General features: G+C 49.5%; 1 protein-coding gene across 3 annotated transcripts in view; it reads right to left on the reverse strand.

The window, feature by feature from the left end:
* The window catches only part of VWA3A (von Willebrand factor A domain containing 3A), a 544,099-nt gene that overhangs the window by 23,421 nt on the left and 493,948 nt on the right, over positions 1 to 26,730 (reverse strand). For all 3 annotated transcript variants that reach the window (XM_086940772.1, XM_086940773.1, XM_086940771.1), the window contains one exon: positions 10,692 to 10,762. In XM_086940772.1, coding sequence (XP_086796898.1) covers positions 10,693 to 10,762 — 70 coding nt within the window. In that variant the 3' untranslated portion in view covers position 10,692. The remainder of the gene's footprint in view (positions 1 to 10,691; positions 10,763 to 26,730) is intronic.

A 26,730-nucleotide genomic window follows, 5' to 3' on the forward strand; every position in this document is an offset into this window, starting at 1 on the left:
GGCTGGAATGCCAGAAACCGGCCCTCGAAAGCTTGTTTCCGGTCCAGGGAAGGCATGGCTTGGCAATTCGGGCTGGACTGTTCCCATGAGGCACAGGGTCAGACTGATTTGCATATAGCCATGTCTGAACTGGGGTGGCAGAGTGGGCTAAAGAACGGTGATGGATCAAACCCAGATCTTTTGACTGGGTGTGAGTGTTTGATTGGTTCAGATGCTCCATCCATCACGACCCTCTTTTGTACCGCCATTAAAAAAGTGAGCACAAGATTCAAGTCCCATTGAGGTACAATAAAGGGAGTAGGAGGAAATTTATTCGTAAGGCCTTTTAGAAACCCCAAAACAATAGGAGATTTAAACAAAGACGGCTGATCCGGGAAAAAGAAAAATGCTGACAATGTTGATAAATAACCTTTGACTGTGGCTACAGCAAATCCTTGCCGAGCCAAAGAAAGCGCTAATTGAAGTATATCAGATAAACGAGCCCTCAAAGGATCAATGGACTTCTCTCCACACCAAGCAACAAATTTAGACCATCTATAAGAGTAGATAGACTCGGTGGAGTCACGCCTGGCCGATAAAATGACATCCACCACGTCGCGCGGGAGAGAAAATAAATTCAGGTTGCCCCGATCAATCTCCAGGCATGAAGGTGTAAGGTCTGGAGGGTGGGGAGGGGGGGGTTGTAGAACCTGCCCCTCCATCTGAGAGAGGAGATCTGCCCTGAGAGGGAGACGGAGCGGCGGGCACGAGGAGAGGTGGAGAAGATTTGTGTATCACACCCTTCTTGGCCAATCCGGGGCGATCAAAATGACTTGGGCCTGGTCTTGGCGAATCTTCCTCAGAACCCGAGAAATCAAGGGTATGGGAGGAAACGCGTAAAGGATTCGTGAGCCCCAACTCAACTGAAACGCGTCCCCCAAGGCTCCCTGCATCGGAAACTGGAGACTGCAGAATGACAGGCAGTGAGCGTTCGAGAGTAGCGAACAGGTCCACCTGAGGAGATCCCCACGTCCGAAATACGTGACCAATCACCTCCGGGTGAAGCCTCCACTCGTGGTCGGCCGAGAACTGCCGACTGAGACTGTCTGCACGCACGTTTAGAACTCCGGCCAGATGATTTGCCATCAGAGAAATCTGATGATCCTGAACCCAGGACCAGAGACGCAGAGCCTCTCTGCAGAGACACTGCGACCCCACTCCTCCCTGCTTGTTGACATACCACATCGCAGTGGTGTTGTCCGTCAGGACTTGAACCGACCGACCGCGAAGGGAAGGGAGAAAGGCCTTGAGTGCTAGACGTATTGCCCATAACTCCAGAAGGTTGATGTGAAGCAACCTTTCCTAGAGTGGAAGCATCCGTTATCACCGTGGCCACCAATGGAGGCAGTTGAAAGGTCTTTCCTTGAGACAGATTGCCTTCCACGCCCCACCAAGTCAGATCCGCTGCAGCTTCTCTGGAGATCCTGAATGACTCCCCGAGATCTCTGTTGTGCTGATACCACTGCCTGGGGAGGCACCACTGGAGTGCCCTCATGTGCCAGCGTGCATGGTTGACCAACAGAATGCAGGAGGCCATCAGACCGAGCAGACGCAGGACCTTCAGGACTGGAACGACCGCTCCATTGTAAAATAAAGGTATCATTTCCTGTATGTCGCAAATCCTTTGAGGAGGAGGGAATGCCCGACATACAGTTGTGTCCAGTACCGCACCAATGAACAGGATGCGCTGGGAGGGCACCAGGTGAGACTTGGGTACATTTATCAAAAAACCCAATCTGTACAACAACTGAGTTGTGACCTGTAGATGATGGAGCACTGTCTCTGGAGATTCCGCTTTGATCAGCCAGTCGTCCAGATAAGGGAATACTGGTATCCCCGACCTTCTGAGATGTGCAGCCACCACAGCCATCACCTTGGTGTAGACTCGAGGTAAGACCAAAAGGAAGGACCGCAAACTGGTAGTGCTGCGATCCCACCGTAAAACTTCCTGTGCGACTTCAGGATCGGGATGTGAAAATACGCATCCTGCAAGTCGATCGACACCATCCAGTCTTCTTCCAGCAGGGCCTGAAGAACCTGTGCAAGGGTGAGCATCTTGAACTTCTCCTGTTTCAGATACAAGTTCAAGATTCTGAGATCCAGGATTGGACGAAGTCTGCCATCCTTCTTGGGTATTAGGAAATACCGGGAGTAGCATCCCTGACCGCTTTCCTGCTCCGGAACCACCTCTATCACGCGTTTTCTTAGCAACGCCAGGACTTCCTCCTGCAGAAGCCGTAGGTGGTCCTCCGCGCAAAAGCCTTGGCAAGGAGGGTAATTCGGAGGGAATTCCCGAAAGGGACGTGCATACCCATTCTCCACGAGATTGAGAACCCAAAGGTCCGAAGTGACCGATTCCCAATCCCGCAGAAAATAGGTAAGCCTGCCCCCCACTGGACCCACATGATCCGGAATGGCGGATCAAGGGCTGCTTTGCTGTGGTGGGAGGGGGTTGGGAAGAGGAAGAGGAGGAGGAGGAGGAGGAAACTTGACGACCTCTAGGACGAGCTCTTTGCCTGCCCCTGTACGACTTGTACAGCGTATTTTGCTGCTGCTGCTGCTGTTGCGACTGTTTGTAGGTCCGAAAGGAAGACCTGCCAAATCCTCTGAACCTTCTTTCCCACAGTACCCCTGGACTGTAGGCCCAAAGATCTTGCTGTCGCTCTGCTGTCCTTGAACCTCTCCAACGCAGCATCAGCGTTCTTCCCAAATAAACCTGACCCATCAAAGGGCAAATCCATCAAGGCAGCCTGGACATCCGCAGAGAATTCGGAGGACTTCAGCCATGCTCCTCTTCTGATGGCCACTGAAGATCCCATCATTCTTGCCACCGAGTCAGCAGTGTCCAACCCACTCTGAATGACTTGCCGAGCAGCAGCTTGAGTATCAGCAATCACTTCTTGAAAGTCTTTCCTATCCCCCTCAGGAATCTTTGGAGCCAGCTGTTTGACGGAATCCATCAAAGCATGGCTATAGCGTCCCATGAGACAAGTAGCATTTGTCGATTTAAGTGCCATACTTGCAGAGGAAAAGACTTTTTTGGCGGCCTGGTCCTGCTCTTTCGACTCCCTATCCCCAGGAACCTGAGGAAAAGCGCCCGCAGATCTTTTCGAGCAGGCAGCCTGTACAACCAAGCTCTCTGGTAAAGGGTGCGAAGACAAAAAGTCCGGGTCACCAGGAGCCACCCTGTACCTTCTCGCAACAACCCTTGAAACAGCAGGGGATTTAAGTGGTCTTTTCCACACTTCTGATATTGGCTCCGCCAAGGCATCATTGTAAGGGAGCACGGGCTCCACAACAGAGGATGGAGAATGTAGGACCTCTGTCAGAATGTTCGATTTGAACTCTGCAGTAGGAAGTGTTATGTTCAACAAATCCGCCGCCTTCCTTATAACTACATGATATGGAGTCACATCCTTAGAAGGGGCGTCAGAAACAGAGGCCAATTCCCAATCAGGAGACAGCTCAAGACCACTAGCCTCCCTTAGATCGTCGAAAAGATCCTCCGAATCCTGCTGCTCACCCTCTTCTATATCTGCATCACGGTACCTCTGCTCTTCCAGAAGCCTCTGGGCTTCACGCCTCGACCTCTCCTTCAGGAATGACGTTGATGGATCCTGAACCGACTCCGACAGAGCCGGAGTCGAACTCGAAGCCAGAGGGCCAGACTGTTGTTCACGAGATCAGATCGGATTCGGCATCGATGTTGAGGGCATCGGCGTCGAAGGTCTTGGCGTCGAGGGCTTCGGCGGTGCCGAGAAATGACAAGGCGGCGCCGGAGCCGGCATGAATGGCATGAAAGGTGCAGGAGCAGATGCCTGGGGAATACCCAGATTGAATGCCAATGGACCTGTGGGTCCAACCAGTGCTCCAGAGGGGTACATAGCTCTGGAATTCACTCCATACATTGCCTTCAGAAACTGAGTAGGGTCCTGACTTGGAGCCGGAAAAGCATGATAAGAGCTTACAGGCTGCTCTCGAGAAACCGTAGTCTTCTCGACCTCTACCTCAGGCTGGTGCACCGGGGTGGACGAACCCTCTGGCAACGGAGCCTCTTCTACTCCTTCCTCTTCTTCTCCTTCATCTTCCCGTACAGGTGAATGAGATGGAGCCGGAGAAGGATTCGACACCGGCTTAGGTGAATGAACCGGCGAATCCGCAGGTGAAGCCTCACCCTCGGAGTCTTGAACTTCTGGAGACAGAGACACCTCATCCTTGCGAAGCGACTCCACCTGCGACTTCGGTCTCGGGTCCGAGCCCTTTCCAGAATGATGTCGAGACTCGTGTCTTCTCTTCTTGTGCTTCTTTGTAGTTGACTTAGAAGCATGACCCGAAGACAACCTTGAGTGCGACTTCGAACGAGACCTCGACCTCGACCGTCGAGTCCGAGACCTCGAACTCTTCCTGTCCTTTTTGTTCTTCAACTTGGCAACAAGGAGCTTTGCTTCCCTCTTACGAAGTGCCTTGGGATTCCTTTTCTTACAAGAAGAACATCCCTGGACGTCATGGTCCGAGCTCAAACACCATAAGCAGTCCTCGTGCGGGTCTGTTATCGACATCATCTTACCGCATTCACCACACGGTTTAAACCCGTTTTTTTCGAAAACATGCTGACTTTGAAGAACAAGAAACACTCTAACAACAAAAAAAGTCACAAAGTAACTATCAAGCTACAGAGGATCCCTTGAAAACCGTTAGCGTCGACGACGCGGAAAAAAGGGAACTGATGTCTTCACGCCGACGTGGGCCTGTTATGGAGTTGGTGACGTCAGTGAAGCCGCGCGAGAGATGCCGTACCTCTGTGACGTCATCCACGTCAGCACAAAGCTACAAAAAAAAAAACATTTCCGAATGTTGCTGATGCAAGGGGATATTCACAAGGTGAGGAATCCACTGGCAGATGTATCCATCAGAATTACATTTACTCTTCTCTTTTCAAATGTTTTCATAGCCAGTGTTTACTCTGGAGGCATAAAGGGTCCCATGAAAATAAACTGTTGTAGTGGGAAGTGCCTAGGATAAGTCTTGTACCAGTAACTAATAATTTGCCAGAATTCCCTGGTTTCTGTGAAGAATGGATTTCTTTCCAATGGTGCGCCATTTAAAACATCAGATGCATGGTAAAAGAGATAAATTCCATTCCTGAAGCATGATACTCACATATCTCACATATAATTCAGAAATTTCACAGCGTGCACCCAATTCCCTTATTCATAATATGACTCCAAAAGGATTAGGACTGATCTTAAAAGAGCAGATCATCCTCTTGGTCAGGTGAATAACAAATACTGACAAGTCTGAAATGGATGAAAGTTAAAAAGCCAGGAATGCAAAGGAGGGGCGAAGTACTGCGCATTCCCCCAAATGCACACCTTTTTATTTCCCATAAAGCCACAGTTTCTGGTCCTGACACTGTGGAAAAACAAAGGGCCAAATATAGGAGCAATTTAAAATTAAAAGGAAGATGGTTCAGCTCCACATGATTTTTATTATAAGACACATTAATCCAGTGTATAAGGAGAGTGGATTCATTTGCATACATGTATTGCAAATACATGCAGTACTGATAGCTGTACAGCGAGGTAGATGATTTTTTGTAATGTTGAATGCTTTGTTTTGTTCATTTGATAAAATCAATAACATTTATTGAATTGAAAAATTAACTTGTGTACAAAACCTCCTTTTTAGGTCTCGTAGCGATACAGTGCGTAAGCACTGTACTCGCCGAGATCTTTTGTCACTGACTGCTTCCCAGGAGACAGCGCCGGCCGCGCGCTTCTCTCAAAAGGATCGGCGCAGGCCACGCGCGCGCGAACGCGCTCGCCGTGTCTGTCTCCTGGGAAGCGCATACATACACAGGCACACTTCCCCCTGCACGCATGCGCACACACACAGGAGCGCACATACACGCACGCAGACATACAGAGACCCCCGTCGCGCGCGCACACACACACACGCTCGCACACACAAGCGCACCGCCCCCGTCCCACTTACCGCCAGTCCGGTGTTCTCCGCGGGGCCCCGCCCGAGGGAGAGCCCCGCGTCACTGTGAATCATGTCCGCCTTCCAGCGCGTGGAAGATCCGAGGCCGGCTGCCGGGGCCAATGGACTCCGAGAACGAGGCTGACGTCACAGCACCCCTCCCCGCCCCCTCCTCCGACGCTGCATCTGTACTACAAGGGGCGTGCGGCTGGTAAGTTTCGGTTTCGCTGCTTTCCGCCGCTGCTATAGATCTCTGGCTGTCTCTCGCTGTTTTTCATCTAAACCACAAACGGGATCCGCTTTTTGCTGAGTTTATTTTCTGACCCAGTCTGACGCCTACCAGCGCTTGAATCATGTCAGCCTCCAAAGCTTTTTAAGCTTTTGTGTTTTGACGATGAAGTCGGGTACATCAAGGTTTCTCTGCACCATAGTAGAGATATGGTAGCGCATGCGCCCTGAAGTTATTTCACTTGCCTCCATGCGTGGGGACATCGGGCATTGAAAGCTGCGTGATCCTCCGAGCCCACGCCTCGGCGCTCTGGCGGTTCTCTTCTGGGTCCGGAGAGCCCCCGGCACGGAATGTCCGGCATAGCTCCAGCCTCCTCCCCCGACGCCCGACGGGCGGGTAGGTGGTGACAGTGAAGTAGTAGCCAAGAGGGTCGGCTGGAGGGGGGCGAAAGGCCCAGCTTCCCAGGCAGTCTGAGTGCAGTCTGAGTGCCTTAGCTCCTCGAGGACCCCTGGCGTGCCCTGAAGGCGCTGGACGTACAACGCACTGGCGGTCAAGGTGAGGGCGTACTCGACTGGGGGCCCCGGCACCGGCGTGAAACGACCACAAAGAAGGATCTCCGGGTAAGCCCCTGCGCTCCAAGGCTCCAGGTCCATAGCGCCGTGCTCATATGTAGCGCCCAAATGCTGGAGAGTATAGCGCCCAGAACACCTCTTAGAAGCTGGTGAGTATCGCTCCTATCAGACGAGTGCGAATGCCTAAAGAAGTTGTATTGTGTGGTTTCTAATGCTGAAGAGATTCATCGGTGGCTCGTGAGGCTGGAGGCATACACCAGAAATATGGACAAGAAGGGGCTGTTGGGCAGAGTCCCTGGGGTTGAAAATCTTTTGGAGGTTGTGGTGATATAGCTCCTTGAAGCTGGAAGTGTGCAGATCGCCGATCGCGGATGTTCTGGGGATATGGCTCCCCCGCGCCCCAGAAGCCGGAGGGGACAGCACTAGAAACAGGAGGTCCCGGTGAGAGAGACTCAAGGACGGCGGCACCTGCTCCGGCCGGGAGCTGCGAGGCACTCGGCGGCACACGCACGGAGCAACAGTGGGGGTCCCTAGTAACTCCACGCCCCCTCTGCGAAGCCACGAGTCGCGGCTCCTACCCGCCAGGGACACCGGGGGCCTTTACAGCACCAGCTGACCGTGGCATCTCTTTTGATTATTATCAGCATTATTACAGAGGGCGACCTTCGCCCCGGGTTACACTGCAATTCCCTGGGCGGCGCCGGAGGTCTGAGGCCGCGACTGGCATGCTACCATATTGATATCATTATTTTCATATCACAGATGAGGTGTTTCAAGTCTGACCCGAGCAGGTCCCACGTCGAGTCATGATGTGCATTTATTTTTGCACGTTGTCTCTTTACCCTACTTTCTCATTACAGTGTGTAAAAGTAAGTATTTTTTGGTCCCTGTAATTTTGTTTTTCCGCTCTACAGGTCGGAACGTGTTCCAGAATGCACAAAAAAATCATATGCTTTTAAAAAAAAAAATATGTTATGCTTTTTTATATAGCGCGGACTTTACCCGAAGGTGTCAGAGCGCTTCACAATAGGAACAGTATTGATACACGAACAGAAAATTACTAGTGAGCAAATTACAAACGCAAACGTTAAGTTACATGAGGCAAAAGTGGCAATTGTGAGCAAGCAAAATACAAGAGGTAGCAAACGTTACATTACAGGAGGTAAAAGTGATATGTGTGCAGGTTAAAAAAAGCGTACAAAGTACAAGTAGAGGTATAGTACTGCAATAAATGGCAGTACTATACCTACTATACATATAATAAATATTCTCTGCATGACAGGGTGAGCGCTTTACGCCCGCCCGCCCGCCCGCCCGCCCTGGGGCCATCCGCGGCCCCTGCTCCGCGAATGTTCTGCCAAGGCTTTGCGGCGCGAGGAGAGCCCCCTCCCCCAAAGGCCCCCAAACTCTCACCCCCAAAGACTGTGATTAGAAGTATCTGCCAGTCCCGGTCAGACATGTTTTGGAAAATGTAGCTGCCTTCAAGCGCTGGGGAAGAGCACGCCCCTGCTTCTGTGGGAGCACCTGCTCACACGAGAGTGACAGTTCACAAGAGCCAGTACTCGCTCCTTCTACGCTCTACCACAGTATGTCTTCCGTAGCTCCTGATGTTTTGCATGCTCCTGTAGCCTTTACATTGCACCACGTACCCACGACCACTGGAGTTATGCAGCAAGGGATGCCCACATTATCTGGCAGGGTTGAACTAAATTACGCAGCGCCAAGAGGCCAATTATGTGGCATAATTAAGCACATGTTGTGATACTTTTAGTTTCTCGTGGTTAGACATGTTAACTTTCTGCACAAAGGGTTCACCCCTCTAGTGGCAGTTTAACAACAAATACAGTAACCAGCAACTGAAAGGTGGCCAGTCAACCCTTGAGAAGGCCTTTCACTTCGAGGCAAAACGTCTTTGGTAACTTTTGACCTGTTAAAAATAGAACACCTTTTTTGGGGTTAAAATCAGCAAATTATGCAACAGATAATAGGTTAGGTGTGAATGCGCTAAATCCATAATTAATTTAAAAAAAACAGCAGTCACAGAATTGCATAATTCAGTGGCCTTGCTCATACTCCACCAAAGGGCACTGATGCGAATGGTAGAACAAGTGGCACACTACGTGGGGGGATGCGTCATTGGGAGGGTGTTGAATTCGTTGTGGTCTTGTAAAGGAAATGTATTGGTATCCGATGCACTGCATAATTTCTGTGACGGTGGCCAACATTTACTCCACTGCGCACTTCTTCAACCGCCAGTTGCCTCTGTGAACACTGCACATAGCTGAATTGCATCAAACTAGTGATCCCGAAGCAAAGATACACAAATTAGTACCGATTCTCATTTCCTCACATACGCCCACGTAATCTGTCGGCTCAGGTGCGCATCTGCAATATTTTTCCCCTCATCCGCTGTGTTATGTGAGGGTTCTGGATTGCTACTATGTAAGTGCGTGGAATATTTACACCCATTTACACTAACAAACACATACAACTGCGTACTTCACTTTCTACTCACAGAAACGCACACTTGCCCCCTCAAACAAAACACTCACACACTCTGATCACACCCTTAGTCTAATCTATGGCCCCAGCCCAAGCACACTTATATACGTAGCACCACTGCCATACACACACGGACACCATCACTGTCATGCACACAGGGAAACCACTGCCATGCACGCACAGGCACCACCACTGCCATGCACGCACAGGCACCACCACTGCCATGCACGCACGGGCACCACCACTGCCATGCACACACGGACACCATCACTGCCATGCACACACAGACACCACTGCCATGCACACACGGACACCACCACTGCCATGCACACACGGACACCACCACTGCCATGCACACACGGACACCACCACTGGCATGCACACACGGACACCACCACTGGCATGCACACAGGGAAACCACTGCCATGCACGCACAGGCACCACCACTGCCATGCACGCACAGGCACCACCACTGCCATGCACGCACGGGCACCACCACTGCCATGCACACACGGACACCATCACTGCCATGCACACACAGACACCACTGCCATGCACACACGGACACCACCACTGCCATGCACACACGGACACCACCACTGCCATGCACACACGGACACCACCACTGGCATGCACACACGGACACCACCACTGGCATGCACCCACGGACACCACCACTGCCATGCACACACGGACACCACCACTGCCGTGCACACACGGACACCACCACTGCCATGCACGCACAGGCACCACCACTGCCATGCACACACAGACACCACCACTGCCATGCACGCACAGGCACCACCACTGCCATGCACACACGGACACCATCACTGCCATGCACACACGGACACCACCACTGCCATGCACATACGGACACCACCACTGGCATGCACGCACAGGCACCACCACTGCCATGCACGCACAGGCACCACCACTGCCATGCACGCACAGACACCACCACTGCCATGCACGCACAGACACCACCACTGCCATGCACGCACAGACACCACCTTTGCCATACACACACAGAAACCACCCCTCCCATACACACACGGACACCACCCCTCCCATACACACATGGACACCACCCCTGGCATGCACACACAGACACCACCACTGGCATGCACACACAGACACCACCACTGCCATGCACACACGGGCACCAAAAAACAAAAATTATGCAAAGCATTGTCATTTACAATGCCAGTAACTCAAACTTAAATGCTGCGAGACCTATTGCATTGCAAATGCTTGTTAGATTTTGTACCTGGACTAAAGAGTGCACCTGTGCAAGTCTTAATGAAGATGGTTTAAAGTTTCAAATATTAACTATATAATTCTGATGTTCAAAATCACCTTCTTACCTCAAAGATCACTTCCTTCAAATGAATCATCTTTTGGGTCCACTTCCACCTGTTTTTCTAGCAGGAGCAATCTATAGCAAAATAAAAAATTACAATGAATGTATGTATCAGTCACTACCAGATATGTTCGATGTATTAGTGCCTCGTGTATGTAATGATATTTTCAAGATTTAGGAGAACTGCTTCATTATAAAATAAATTACAAAGGCCTAAGTTTGTTGAAGCCATGCAGTCTCGTGTTCCCGATTCTAATATCGATTCACTTTGGATAAAGTCCACATTTATATGAATATCACCTAAGAACTTCAACAAAATATGTACATAATTCAAAAATGAAGTGAATGACCTGAATCTCACACTACATTTAGGTCATTTCAGTTGTTGACATTTGTGTTTGTTTTGAGAGTAGTTTTCCTTATTCTTGGCATATGACCTAATAACATAAAGAAATGTAATGCAACGTTCATACTGTATGCAAAGGTAAGCGCAAATATTTTGCACACGTTTTTTGTGTAGTTATATTGTTTTATATTAGAGGTTTTTTTGTTATTATGCTGGTAGCTTTTTTCTGCCCCCTTTCAGTTTTCATTTAATTACGTCATGTTTTATAAATGGAGAATTTTGACTTTAATTCTTCTGCCTTGCCCAGGAATCTGGGGCTCCTCAACACAATCCTGCCAACTTAGGGAGAACAAAGCAAACACAAGGAGATGATGGACGGAGCGCTGAAACTTTCAGACACTCACCCCCAGTCACAGATCTGGGTTGAATCCATCATTGTTCTTTAGCTCACTTCCAGACCCAGCTATATGCAAATCAGCCATGAACCTGTGCCTCATGGGAACAGTCCAGCCAGAACGGCCAAGCCAGGTCTTCCCTGAACCGGAAAGCAAGCATCCTGGGACCGGTTTGCTTTGTTCGCCCTAAGTTGGCATGGTATGCCAAGACGTGGGTCCCTTGCTCATTTTGGCAATGGATTCAAGCTAGCCTGGCTGATAAGGGGTGATACCCCAAAACCGGTCCCAGGATACTTGTTTTCGGTACAGGAAAGATCTGGCTTGGCAGTCCTGGCTGGACTGTTCCCATAAGGCACAGGGTCAAGACTGATTTGCATATAGCTGGGTCTGAACTGGGGTGGCGAAGTGAGCTAAAAACAATGATGGATTCAACCCAGATCTGTGACTGGGGGTGAGTGTCTGAAAAGTTTAATCTCTCCGTCCATCATCTCCTTGTGTAAACTTTCTAAATGGGCATTTTCAAAATTAAAATAAAACCTGACTTTACCATTAAAAAGGATTTTACATTTCAATGTTTCAGACACCAAATGTGAAATCTCTACCTGTTCCAAATCAAATGTTAGCACCTTTCAAATGTAATAAGGCAACCCAGTGTTATCCTATAGGAGAGGTAGGCCTCAGAGTACAGAAAAACACATTTGGGGTGTTTTTCACTACCAGGACATGTAAAACCTAAAAGTAATGTCCAACCTTTAAGTACAATGCACCCTGCACTATGGGCTATGTAGGGCCTACCTTATCGTTGACGGATGCAATGAAAGGAAAGTTTAGGTCTTGGCAAGGGGGTTGTTTTAACAAGTCAAATTGGCAGTATAAAGCTGCATTCAGGCTGCAATAGCAGACTAGTGACATTTTGAAAAGGGTTACTTGATTGGATGGCACAATAAGTGCTGCCAGCTCACTATTTGCATTTAATTTACAAGTCTCGAAAATATGGTATACCAGTTTACTAGGGACGTACAAGTAGATTTAATTTGTCAATCAGGTGTAAGACAAGTTTACCATGTTTAAGGGAATGAGCAGAAGCACTTTAGCATGTTAGCGATGGTAAAGAACAAGTTACTTACCTTCGGTAACACTTTTTCTGGTGGTTACAGCATCTGCCTGTGGATTCCTCACCTTGTGAATATCCCCCTGTGTCAGCAACGTTCGAAAAATTCTTTTGCAGCACGCCAGCGTGGACAACGTCATAGGAGCACGGCATCGCGCGCGACTCCGACTGACGTCACTGACTCCTTAGTAGGCCTACGTCGGCGTGATGACATCAGTTCTGCCCTTTTTTCCGTGCCTTCGAGGCACCCGGACGGACCAATGACAATAGATATATACATACACAATGTACATAGCACAAAATATTCAAGGCAACACACACAGTGGGAAGTTAAAGCATGAGAACACAATATATATATAAAAAAATATATATATATATATACATTCAACATCACCACAATCTTAGGTATAGAAGAGTGGACAACGGGGAGGCGGGTGGGCATGTGAGGAATCCACAGGCAGATACTGTATCCACCAGAAAAAGCGTTACCGAAGGTAAGTAACTTGTTCTTCTGATGGATACATCTGCCAGTGGATTCCTCACCTTGTGAATAGAGTCCCACAGCAGTCCCCACTCCCGGAGGAGGGTGTCCACTCTTTTATACCAGAAAATCCTGGAGGACAGAACGCGCAAAGTGGCCATCCCTCCTCACTTCGGTATCTAAGCAGTAATGCTTCGCGAAAGTGTGGAGGGAAGCCCAAGTTGCCGCTCTACAAATATCCTCTACAGGTACACCCCTAGACAAAGCAGATGTAGAAGACTTTGCTCTAGCAGAGTGAGCTCTTATACCCTCTGGAGGTTCCTTACCAGCCAAGGCGTAGCAGATCTTGATGCATAGTATAATCCATCTTGAGAGAGTGCGCTTGTGCACAGCTCTTCCTTTTCTGCAGCCAGCAAATCCAACAAAAAGCTGCTCATCCACTTGATAGTCTTTTGCTCTATCAAGATAAAAGCTCACAGCCCTCTTGGGGTCCAGACGGTGAAGTCGCTTCTCCTCCTTGGAACAGTGAGGGGGAAGATAAAAGGTAGGGAAGGTAATGGACTGTCCGAGATGGAAAGGAGTTACCACCTTAGGCAGAAAAGCAGCCCTGGTCCTAAGAACCATTCGTTCAGCATGAATGGTCAAGAACGGGGGCTTTGAACTAAGAGCATGAAGCTCACTTTCCCTCCTTGCCGAGGTAATTGCAACCAGGAAGACCGTCTTAAGAGATTAAAGTCTCATGGGACACTTGTGCAAAGGTTCGAAAGGAGAACCCATCAGAAATGTAAGCACAAGATTCAAGTCCCATTGAGGCACAATAAAGGGAGCAGGAGGAAATTTATTTGTAAGGCCCTTTAAAAATCTTAGAACCACAGGAGATTTAAACAAAGACGGCTGATCCGGCAGGCAGAGAAAAGCCGACAAAGCCGAAAGATACCCCTTAACGGGAGCCACAGCAAACCCTTGCCGAGACAGGAAAAGAGCAAATTGAAGTATGTCAGATAAACAAGCCCTCAAAGGGTCAATGGACTTCTCACCACACCAAGACACAAATTTAGACCATCTGTATGAATAGATTGACTTGGTGGAGTCACGCCTGGCCGATAAAATGACATCCACCACATCATGTGGGAGAGAAAAGAAATTCAGGTTGCCCCGTTCAATCTCCAGGCATGAAGGTGTAAGGTCTGGAGGTGGGGGTGTAGAACTTGCCCCTCCATCTGAGAGAGGAGATCTGCCCTGAGAGGGAGAAGGAGCTGCGGGCACAAGGAGAAGTGGAGAAGATCTGTGTACCACACCCTTCTTGGCCAATCCGGGGCGATCAAAATGACATGGGTCCGGTCTTGGCGAATCTTACTCAAAACCCAAGGAATCAAGGGTATGGGAGGAAACACGTAAAGGAGTTGTGAATCCCAACTCAACTGAAACGCGTCCCCCAAGGCTCCCTGCATCGGAAACTGGAGCTTGCAGAATGACGGGCAGTGGGCATTCTCGTGAGTGGCGAACAGGTCCACCCGAGGAGTTCCCCACGTCCGAAAGACGTGACGAACTACCTCTGGATGAAGCCTCCACTCGTGGTCGGCTGAGAACTGCCGACTGAGACTGTCTGCACGCACGTTTAGAACTCCGGCCAGATGATTTGCCATCAGAGAAATCTGATGATCCTGAACCCAGGACCAGAGACGCAGAGCCTCTCTGCAGAGACACTGCGACCCTACTCCTCCCTGCTTGTTGACATACCACATCACGGTGGTGTTGTCCGTCAGGACCTGAACCAACCGATCGCAAAGGGAAGGGAGGAAGGCCTTGAGTGCTAGACGTATTGCCTGTAACTCCAGAAGGTTGATGTGAAGCAACCTTTCCTCTGGAGACCAAACACCCTTGATCTCCAGATCCCCCAGATGAGCAATCCACTCTAGAGTGGATACATCCGTTATCACCGTGGCCACCGATGGATGTAGATGGAAGTAGATGGAAGGGCTTTCCTTGAGACAGATTGCCCTTCACGCTCCACCAAGACAGATCCGCTGCAGTTTTTCTGGAGATCCTGATCGACTCCCTATGATCTCCGTTGTGTTGATACCACTGCCTGCGGAGGCACCACTGGAGTGCCCTCATATGCCAGCGTGCATGGTAGACCAGCAGAATACAGGAAGCCATCAGACCGAGCAGACAAAGGACCTTCAAGACTGGAACGACCGCTCCATTGTGAAATAAAGGAATCATTTCCTGTATGTCGCGAATCCGTTGAGGAGGAGGGAATGCCCAACCTACAGTTGTATCCAGTACTGCAACAATGAACAGGGCACCAGGTGAGATTTGGGTACATTTATCGAAAAACCCAACCTGTACAACAACTGAGTTGTGTCTTGCAGATGACGGAGCACTTTCATTGGAGATTCCGCCTTGATCAGCCAATCGTCCAGATAAGGGAATACTGGAATCCCTGATCTTCTGAGATGTGCTGCCACCACAGCCATCACCTTGGTGAAGACTCGAGGCGCAGTAGTAAGACCAAACAGAAGGACCACAAACTGGTAATGCTGCGATCCCACCATAAAACGGAGATACTTTCTGTGCGACTTCAGGATTGGGATGTGAAAACATGCATCCTGCATGTCGATCGACACCATCCAGTCTTCTTCCTGCAGCGCTTGAAGAACCTGTGCAAGGCTGAGCATCTTGAACTTCTCCTGCTTCAGGTAAAGGTTCAAGATCCTGAGATCCAGGATTGGACGAAGTCTGCCATCCTTCTTGGGGATTAGGAAATACCGGGAGTAGCATCCCTGACCCCTTTCCTGCTCTGGAACCACCTCAATCGCACCTTTTCTCAACAGTGCCAGGACTTCCTCCTGCAGAAGCAATAGGTGGTCTTCCGAGCAAAAACCTTGGCAAGGAGGGTAATTTGGGGCAAATTCCCGAAAGGGAAGAGCATACCCATTCTCCACAAGATTGAGAACCCAAAGATCTGATGTAACCGATTCCCAATCCCGTAGAAAATAGGTAAGCCGACCCCCTACAGGACCCGCATGATCCGGAATGGCGGATCTAGGGCTGCTTTGCTGCTGTGGGAGGGGGGTGGGTAGCAGAAGAGGAAGAGGAGGAGGAGGAGTCCTGTCGTCCACGGGGACGAGCTCTTTGTCTGCCTCTGTAGGACCTATACAAAGGATTTTGCTGCTGCTGCTGCTGTGTCTGCCTATAGGGTCGAAAAGAAGATCTTCAAAATCCCCTATATCTTTTGGTCACAGAGCCTCTGGATAGCAGACCCAAAGATTTTGCTGTTGCCCTGCTGTCCTTAAACCGTTCTAAAGCAGCATCAGCCTTCTTTCCAAAAAGGCCCGAGCCATCAAAGGGCAAATCCATTAATGCGGCCTGAACATCAGCCGAGAACTCCGAGATCTTTAGCCAAGCCGCTCTTCTAGTGGCAATCGAAGAGCCCATTACTCTTGCTACCGAGTCTGCCGTGTCCATACCACTTTGAATGACCTGCCGAGCAGCAGCTTGCGTGTCGAAAATCACCTCGTTGAAATTTTTTCTTTCCTCTTCAGGAAGCTTAGGTGACAATGCTTCACTGAATCCATCAAAGCATGGATATACCGTCCTAGCAAACAAGTGGATTTGTCGATTTTAAGACCATACTGCCAGATGAAAATACTTTTTTGCAGTCTGGTCCAACTTCTTTAATTCCTTGTCTCCAGGTACCTGAGGAAAAGCACCTACAGATCTCTTTGAGCAGGCAGCTTGCACCACCAAACTCTCCGGTAAGGGATGAGAGGACAAAAAATCACGGTCACCAGGAGCCACTCTGTAACGCCTAGCCACGGCCTTAGACACTGCAGGAGCCGTTAGAGGCCTACTCCATACTTCTAGTATTGGATCCGTTAAGGCGTCAGTAAAGGGGAGAATGGGTTCAACCACTGATGTAGGTGAATGAAGAACTTCAGTCATTATATTTGACTTATATTCAGCTGTAGGCAAAGTCAAATTCAACAAGTCTGCTGCCTTCTTAATCACAACGTGATAAGGCACAACATCCTTAGAAGGAGCACCTGACACTGAGTTTAAATCCCACTCAGGGGACAGCTCTAACCCACTTGCCTCTCTCAGGTCATCAAAATAATCCTCAGGCTCCAGAAGTTCACTTTCCTCGTATTCAGCTTCCCTATAACTCTGCTCCTCCTAAAGGCGCTGGGCTTCCCGCCTCAACCTCTCCTTTCAAATCGACTTCGTCAGTTCCGGTATCGACTCCGAAGGCTCCGGAGCCGGCGTCGTACGCGGAGCCGGGGCCGGCATCGAGCTCCGAGGCAGATCTCGAGATCTATTTGACGTCAGTGAAGCCCCATACGGCGTCGATGACTTCAGCGGCGCCAAGATATGCCAAAGAGTCGGCGTCGGCATAAAAGGAAGGAAAGGCGCCGGAGCATAGGCTTGAGGCACACCCAAATTATAAGCCAATGGACCCATGGGACCAGCCGGTGCTCCATAGGGGTACATGGCTCTCGCATAAACACCATACACGGCGTTTAAAAAAATGCGAGGGGTCCTGTCCAGGACCTGGAAAGGGAGGATACGAACCCACCGGCTGCTCCTGAGGAGGCTGCACAGAGTCGACACCTCATGTTCCTCTTTGTCCTCGGGTTGGCCAACCGGAGTCGTCGAGCCCTGAGGATCAAGAACCTCTTCCTCCTCAAGCTACGGAGATTGCGATGGAACTGGAGATGGATTCAACTCCGAAGCCGGTGAATGATCCGGAGTTTCACAAGGCAAGACCTCCCCTTCAGGATCCTGACTCGGTGAGGGAGTTACCATGCCCCTTCGATGCCTTCTTTCAGATGACTTAGCTTTTGAGTCCAAATCTTTCCCTGAATGATGCCTGGAACTATTTCTCCTCTTCTTATGCTTCTTCTACGAAGACCTGGAAACATGCCCCAACGTCGACTTCGAAGCCGACCTCAAACGAGACCGCGACCTCGATTTCGATCTTGACTTCGAACACCTCGACTTCGACCTCAAATTCTTCCTGGCCTCCCTACCTTTCAATTTGGCAACAAGCAGTTTGGCCTCACGTTCTCGAAGAGCCTTCGGGTTCATCTTTAAACAGGATCAACAACTCTGGACGTCGTGATCCAAACTCAGACCCCAGATGCAGTCACTATGCGGATCCGGGATGGACATCATCTTCCCGCATGCATCACAGGGCTTAAAGCCTGTCTTCTTCGACGACATCTTTCGAAAAGACAGCAACACCAAAAAGATACAGAAGAAATCCAACAGTAACAAAGTTACCACGAATCGCAACAGAAGATTCCAGAAACCGTTAGCGTCGATGACGCGGAAAAAAGGGAACTGATGTCATCACGCCGACGTAGGCCTAATAAGGAGTCAGGGACGTCAGTCGGAGTCGCGCGCGATACCGTGCTCCTATGAGGTTGCCCACGCCGGAGTGCTGCAAAAGAATTTTCCGAACGTTGCTGACGCAGGGGGATATTCACAAGGTGAGGAATCCACTGGCAGATGTATCCATCAGAAATGTACATAGTCCTAACGCCAGCAAAACCAAATTCAGTAAATTGGATGGCGAAGGCAAAAAGGCTGAAGGAAGACCTCCCTAAGACTGACAGGTCTAATAGTTTGAAAACAACATATTTTTGCTCAATGTAGTACTTTACAGAGAGAAGACAAGAAATGTGATGGGCATCTGTTCCTCCCCATCTATGAGAATTTATTAATGGGCTGGTGGGAGGAGCAGATGCTTGGACATCCAGATATGAGACATCCAGACATCCAAATAAAGCATATGTGTCATCTTACTCTCAAATTATGATAAATTGTGGTGGTGAGAAGACACTTGCCAAAGTGTTTATACAAGCACTGCATGAAAATAATTTTAAATTGAAGTTTACTTGCCAAATCTGTGACGAACACGTTACTTACCTTGGGTAACACTTTTTCTGGTAGATACAGTATCTGCCTGTGGATTCCTCACCTTGTGAATATCCCCCTTGCGTCAGCAACATTCGGAAAATTCTTTGTAGCACGCCGGCGTGGACGACGTCATAGGAGCACGGCATCGCGCGCGACTCCGTCTGACGTCACCGACCCCATATTAGGCCTACGTCGGCGTGATGACATCAGTTCCGCCATTTTTTCCGTGCCTTCGAGGCACCCAGACGGACCAATGACAGTAGATATATACAAATACATTGTACACAGTACATACATTTCGAAATTACACACACATAGTGTGTAGCCAAGGTATGAAAACCTATTTCAAACATAAACCTAAATATACAAAAATTTACATAAACACAGGTAAAGCAGAGTGGACAACGGGGAGGCGGGTGGGTCAGTGAGGAATCCACAGGCAGATACTGTATCTACCAGAAAAAGCGTTACCGAAGGTAAGTAACTTTTTCTTCTGATAGATACATCTGCCATTGGATTCCTCACCTTGTGAATAGAGTCCCACAGCAGTCCCCACTCCCGGAGGAGGGTGTCTACTCTGCTATACCAGGAAATCTTGGAGGACAGAGCGCGCAAAGTGGCCGTCCCTCCTCACTTCGGTATCCAAGCAGTAATGCTTCGCGAAAGTGTGGAGGGAGGCCCAAGTCGCGGCTCTGCAAATGTCCTCAACAGGTACACCTCTAGACAACGCAGAAGTAGCAGACTTTGCCCTGGTAGAGTGAGCTCTTATACCCTCAGGAGGGTCCTTACCCGCCAGGGAGTAGCAGGTCTTGATGCACAGAATTATCCACTGGAAAGTGTGCGCTTGTGCACCGCTCTACCCTTCCGGCAGCCAGCAAAACCAACAAACAGCTGTTCATCCACTCGAAAGTCTCTTGTTCTATCAAGATAAAAGGACACCGCCCTCTTAGGGTTCAGACGGTGCAGTCTCTCTTCCTCCTTGGAAGGATGAGGGGGAGGATAAAAGGTAGGAAGGGTAATAGATTGGTCCACCAGCGAGCTTGAACATTATAGGAGTGATCTTACCCATGTATTGGCCCTGAATCAACGAGATAGAATTCCTTGGCTGGCCTTTGTTAAGAAGGAACTGTACCGTTTAAATCTGTCTGAACTCTGGGAAGCTCCAGCATCGGGCTGCCAAAGGCTATCCCGGAAACGTCTAGTTCAAATTTACTAGGAAAAAAGCCTCGATTCACTTATGACCTTCGAGCAATAACGGCACCCTAACTGAACGTTTCCTGCAATCCAAAAATTCCTATGAGTTTGAGGATTTTATGGATATTATTTTCCCAATTCTTGCCAGGAAGCTGTTTATACAGTGGAGGTTTGGCACCTTACCCATCAAAACTTTTACCTCCAAATGGCTACAGAGGGATGATAAATCCTGTCCGGGTTGTAACTCCCATGATGAGGAAGAAACCCATCTTTTTTTTCTGTCCTACATATTACAGACCTAGGAAATATTGATTGGTCCCTTTATGCAGGAACTTGGGTTTCAGGAGCCATATAGATGCCTATAGAGTTTTAAGAACTAGTACTCTGCCTCACGTAGTTTTTGCTGTGGCGAAATTCATTATGGCTATGTGGCTTATCAGGAAAAAACTGTTAATTGCACAAAATCCTAAACTATGAATTTGTCCTTATAACCATGGACTGTGCTTTTTAATAATTCATGTATGGTTTTCTCCTGATTATGAAATGTACATTTCCTCCCTCATCATGTCTGGAATGACTCTCTATTTATTTTATGTAAATGTGTTTTTACAATTGTAATTCCTTTTTAAGTGTTGTTAAAATGTATGTATCATGTATCTTTTATGGTCTTATAGACCGAAATAAAGAATTTTTGGATTGGATTGGGTAATAGATTGACCTAATTGGAAGGGAGTTACCACCTTAGGCAGAAAAGCAGCCCTGGTCCTAAGAACCATACGTTCTGCATGTTTGGTCAGGAATGGGGGCTTGGAACTAAGAGCTTGAAGCTCACTTACCCTCCTTGCCGAGGTGATCGCAACTAGGAAGACCGTCTTAAAAGACAAAAGCCTCATGGGACACTTGTGTAAGGGTTCGAAGGGAGAACCCATCGAGAATGTTAAGACAAGATTTAAGTCCCATTGAGGCACGATAAATGGAGAAGGAGGGAACTTATTAGTGAAGCCCTTCAGAAACCTCAAAACCACTGGTGATTTAAAAAGAGACGGCGGATCCGGTAAACAGAGAAATGCCGACAACGCCGAAAGGTAACCTTTGGCTGTGGCGACAGCAAATCCTTTCAATCTCCAGGCATGAAGGTGTAAGGTCTGGAGGTGAGGGTGTAGAACCTGCCCCTCCATCTGAGAGAGGAGGTCTGCCCTGAGAGGGAGATGGAGCGGCGGGCACGAGAAAAGGTGGAGAAGATCTGTATACCACACCCTTCTTGGCCAATCCGGGGCGATCAAAATAACTTGGACCCGGTCTTGGCGAATCTTCCTCAGAACCCGAGGAATCGAGGGTATGGGAGGAAATGCGTAAAGGCAGAGGCGGATCCTCCATGGGGGCGTTTGGGCGCCGCCCCACTGCTTTCTCGCAGTGCGAGAAGGCAGAAACAAATTGTAGAGAACTACCATTTATTTCTGTCTTCTCGCACAGCGAGAAAGATGAAGTTCCTCCTGGTTGCGAGAGTGGGAGGGGTTACTCGAGGGCAGGGGGGAGTGGCTTTCCCACTGTTGTAAATACTGTCTGTTTGGGCAGCCTCACAGAGGCTGTCCAAACAGACAGTATTAACTGTATTAAGAAAGCCGCTCCCCCCTGCCCTCGAGTAACCCCTCCCACTCTCCCTGCTCTCTGTATGCTGCAGCATACAGAGAAATCACGTGGTGTTGGGGAAGCCGGCCGAACCAATCGCAGCGCTGTGCTGTGGTGGAGGCAGGCTGCCTGCAGCCTTCCTGCGTGAGTCATGACGACGAGGAATTCGAAAGTGAGAACTGGACGGCGTCGGCGGGAATCTGGGGAGTCTCGGAGTCGGTGAAGGCGGAAAGTAGGTAAGTTTGACATTTAAATTGTATGCTATTTTATTTTATTTATCCCGCTTCCCCACCACCCATAATGCGGAAATCCAGCAAGGCCACGACCGCCTCGCTAAGGCGGTAATGATCAAAGAACGACTTGTGAGATGCAGAAGGAATGATTCCCGCATGGAAAACGCCTCGGAAAATCCCACTGTCTCTTGCATCTACATATTCGCCCCCTCCTAGATCCATTCATTCATGCTAGCCCCGTCTTCAAACACGCTGACCCTCCCTTCATCCGCTCTGATCTCACTTTTACACGCTGCCCCTAACTGTCCGTGCTGCCCCCACTTTTCCATGGTGCCCCTCGCCCTCCAGCCCTTTTCTTCCAAGCCTGCCCCAATGTGTGTTCTGTTTATAGGACACCACGTGCATTCTCTCTTTTCATACTACAAACCGTACCCCAGTTACTGGAATGATTAGTGAAAAGCCTGACCCTCACTGGGACATTAAGTTAATTACCTTTATCACCATTTGCGTCAGGAATTAAATGTGCTTTTCTACACTGCATGTTCGCTCACTTGCTTCTGTTTCCTCGTGCTTTAAACGGCAGCTGCGAGTATTTCTTAGTTGACCTGTCCACGCTGTAACGAGCCCGAGAGGAAGAAAGGCTCTTCCTGGGTGTACGCATGGAGAGAGCTCCATTTGTTTAATATTATGAACTTGCCTGCGCTTTCCTTTATTATGGTGGTTTAACAGCAGCACTGACCATATGTCCACTCGAGTTTGCAGGGGGGGGGGGGTCGGGCACGTGCGCTACGCCCCGCCACTTTCAAATGTCACCAGCCGCCACTGCGTAAAGGAGTCGTGAGCCCCAACTCAACTGAAACGCATTCCCAAACGCTCCTTGCATCGGAAACTGGAGACTGCAGAATGACGGGCAGCGAGCGTTCTCGTGAGTGGCAAATAGGTCCACCTGAGGAATTCCCCATGTCCGAAAGACATGACAAACTACCTCTGGATGAAGCCTCCACTCGTGATCGGCTGAAAACTGCAGACTGAGACTGCCTGCATGAACGTTCAGTTCTCCGGCCAGATGATTTGCCACTAGACAAATCTGATGTTCCTGAACCCAGGATCAGAGACGCAGAGCCTCTCTGCAGAGACACTGCGACCCCACTCCTCCCTGTTTGTTGATATACCACATCGCAGTGGTGTTGTCCGTCAGGACTGTAGGAAGGTGGATATTTGACTATGGTTACCCCCAACTTTTTGCCTAGTGTTTAGCTGGTTTTCGACTTAGTTGACCTGGGGCCCTGATATTCAGGACCTCAGGCTCTCTGCTCTCTCTGTTAAAATGGACTCTGTGTACTCTAGGTACATACCAATTGGAACATGGATCACCTTGTGAGCCCCTGTACAGTGTACCCTAGGTACCCAGGGCATAGGTGTATCCAAGGCCTACCAGGGGCTGCAGCACGTATTGTCCCACCCCTGGCCTGGCCTTACTATTTGACACAACTGGCTGGTCAATCAGCTGGGGCAAGGTGGTGTAATCACCCTTTGCTTTAGATATAGTATACCTATATCTAACCCAAAATGGACACATATATTCCTATAAGTCACTCCTATGGCAGGCCTTATCAATCCTGAAGGCAGAGTGCTTGGAAATATGTGAGATGGTACTCTAGCATGAGCTGAGCCTGTCTGCAGCTTTCGGAACCATGTCCTTTAGCTGTTTCCATGATAGTGCCATACCATATACTCTTAAGTGCATTATAATCCTCGCGGTTATTGCTAACTTTGGTTTGGCATTATCAAAACATGTCGTGTAAGGTGTCATACGCTTTGGAATACTACCCCCTCGCCAGTTCTGGCGACGGGGGTATTATTCCACCCTTCTAGAGAGATAAGACATGTATGTAACTGTAACCCCGGTTAAAGTTAACCCGAGCCTCAGCATCACAAAATGGATGCTGCTGCCACAGACACAAGTCTGACCTCCTTCTGCTGGGAGTCCTTCCAGCGAGGGAGGCCTGGACAAAGGGTTTCCTGCCTGGGGAGGTGCCAGCACCACCCCAGACAGGACTTTGTGTATCCAGATAGGCAGGGCTGAAAGGAATGAGACATGCCTGGGGCACACAAGGTGTCCCTGTGCATACCCTGGTTCAAACCAGTTGCTGGGGCACTCCAGCCCCAGCTCTGGCGCGAAACCGGACAAAGGATAGGGGGTGTAACCACCCCCCTTCCTGGTCCCACCCATGGGAGGGACCGAGTCACTAGTACAGCCCCCTTTAGCAGAATAAAGGTAGGAGCTGGTCCCATTCCAAACTAGATTATCCTGAACAACTTTACAAGAAGAAACTCTGGACTTCGACGTTCTGCTCCACAGAAGACTGAAGAAATCTCCCTTGTGGCCAAGGAGTGACCACCCTGCACAAGCAGGCACCATCAAGCGTCCTAGCGGTTAACTTTGTCGTCCTTCCTGCTGGAACCAGACCTCAGAGCTCGACGAGACCCAAACTCCCAGACCTCTCCGACCTCTACCCACATCTGCAGCACAGCTGAGTCCCATGGGTGCGACGAGACACGTGGGACTGGCCATCTTTGAAGAACTGCACTTCGCTTCAGGCACGACCTCTGAGGCACCCTCGAGAAAGTGCTTTGGGGATTGAGAAGCTCCAGCCCCGAGCAGTTCCTGCACCGAAGAACAGCCCTCCAGCATCCACGAGATCTGCGTGGGGCCCTTCTGCTTGATTGCTGCTCGACGCGTTGTCTGGTCACTTGCCGGCTAGCTAGTGGCCTCCTAGACGACAAAATCCTGAAACAACACCGCTGGTCTGGTTGCTGCAGACTGGCCCTTGCTTCCCTGCAAAGGAGAAGTACCCCGGACCCTCCTGGTCCGCACCAGACGCCATCTTCACTTGCCGCGTGGGTTGCATTTGCCAAGGCCTGTTGACTCCGATCCTGGAACAGACACCGCCGACAGCGATAGCCTGCATGGGACAGCTCGTACCTCCATCCTGGTCGTCGAAGACACCTCCTGGTTCACGTGGCTGCAGTCAAGCTTCACCTCTTTACCTGATCGCGACAACATCATCTGGTTCCTTCCTGGTTCCACTCCGGTCACTGGCTAGTGACTTTGAACATTGTCCCCTCTGCTTTCAGGTCTACATCTTCCTCGATCCACCCTTGGATCACTCCGGACATCTTCCTCCTGGTCGCCTGCAGCATCTTTCTCCAAGGCTCCATTGACTTCAACGCGGAAACCCAACACACTTTCACACCTATGCACCCGCAGCCCTTGGGTGAGGTAACAAGAGCATTTCGGTGCTCATATGTAGATTGACTCTCCTAGTGTCCAGGTATCCTGTAGTTTTAGTCTCAACTAGTCGGAACTGTCTTTACTCACCTATTTTGTGAATTGTTCGTGCCCATTGACTTTGCATTGAAACACGCGTGTGTGTGTGTTCTAACACTGCACACGCGTCCCCTGGGCCTTCTGCTCCTTACCTGAGATTAGGGTAGTGTAGCCCCAGCGATTCTACAGCCTCTGGGCATCCTCATTTCTCCTATCGTTCTACTTATACCATTTACTTTGTAGTGTAGTTCTTATTTTCCCTATAGGCCCTGCGCATTGGAATAACATAAACAGCAGTGTAGACGTAGGAGTGCAGTCTTCTAGGTCTCTACTGACTATGTTAGACTTAATTGGGTTTGTACCAGCTAGCTCAGAGGTCACTGGAAACTTTCTTGACTGAATAGGAAGTGATCAGCTTCTTTGGCTCAGGCAAGAAGGGATTCAGTTTTCCAACAACCGCATTAACATGACAACTTTGCTCATCAGATAAGAGTCAATCTCTAGAGTCGTGTGAAACAATAGACAGCTATTTCACTCAGTCAGTTGTGCAAGATTACTTTCACCAGTATGCAGAGAATAAAGAGACGGGCGTTTTCAATAAAAGGTATTATTTATTGAGCAGTCTTCTTTCTCATGCAAGAGAAATGAATTGCCACAATTGCAAGACTTTTTTTTTTTTTTTTTTTTTTTTGGTTCAAGACATTTATTGAGCATTGTCAGGATTACACAGCGTCTCGACAACAACCCGGAGGCCGGCCGCTATCAGTGCATACATAAATACAAATCATTGTCGACATGTACGTGTGCTCAAAAAGAAACAATTCTGCCAACAGTTCCATCGAAGTGACAAGTGCCGCATCTTCACAGCTAAACAAATGAGTCTCGAGTTTTAAATTTTTTTTTTTTTTTTTATAACCATTAACATGTGCAGCGTCCATACAAACTCAGGAATGATGGGGGGGGGGGGGGGCACATGGGCATCCAGGCGGGCATATCTAATCTCGGTAGGCACGGGGCTGTCAGAGTGGCAGAGTCATGAGGCCATTAAAGAGGGAAGGCTGAGCCATAGTATCGGAAGCAGCGGGTTGACAGGCATCCGGGGACGTCGCTAAGGATGGGGTTCCCTTCACAGGGTCCTGAACGGGGGGGGGGGCTGGGAGGGGAACAGAGAGGGGGGGGAGGGGCAATGGGGGGGGGGAAGGGGGGGCTGTATCGCTAGTCCAAAATAGCATCATCTAAGGATCATTACTTTCCAACTGCAATTGCTGTCAGTCGTGGGCGGGAAAAAGGGGGGGGGGGGAAGGGAGGAGGTAGCAAACACATCAAGCTATATCTCGCAGGCCAGGTGCTACATTGCAAGACCAAGACACATCATCGACGGAACTCCACCGCCCACCT

Source organism: Lissotriton vulgaris, chromosome 10 (genome assembly GCF_964263255.1).
Source record: "Lissotriton vulgaris chromosome 10, aLisVul1.2, whole genome shotgun sequence".
Classification (NCBI taxonomy): Eukaryota; Metazoa; Chordata; class Amphibia; order Caudata; family Salamandridae; genus Lissotriton; species Lissotriton vulgaris.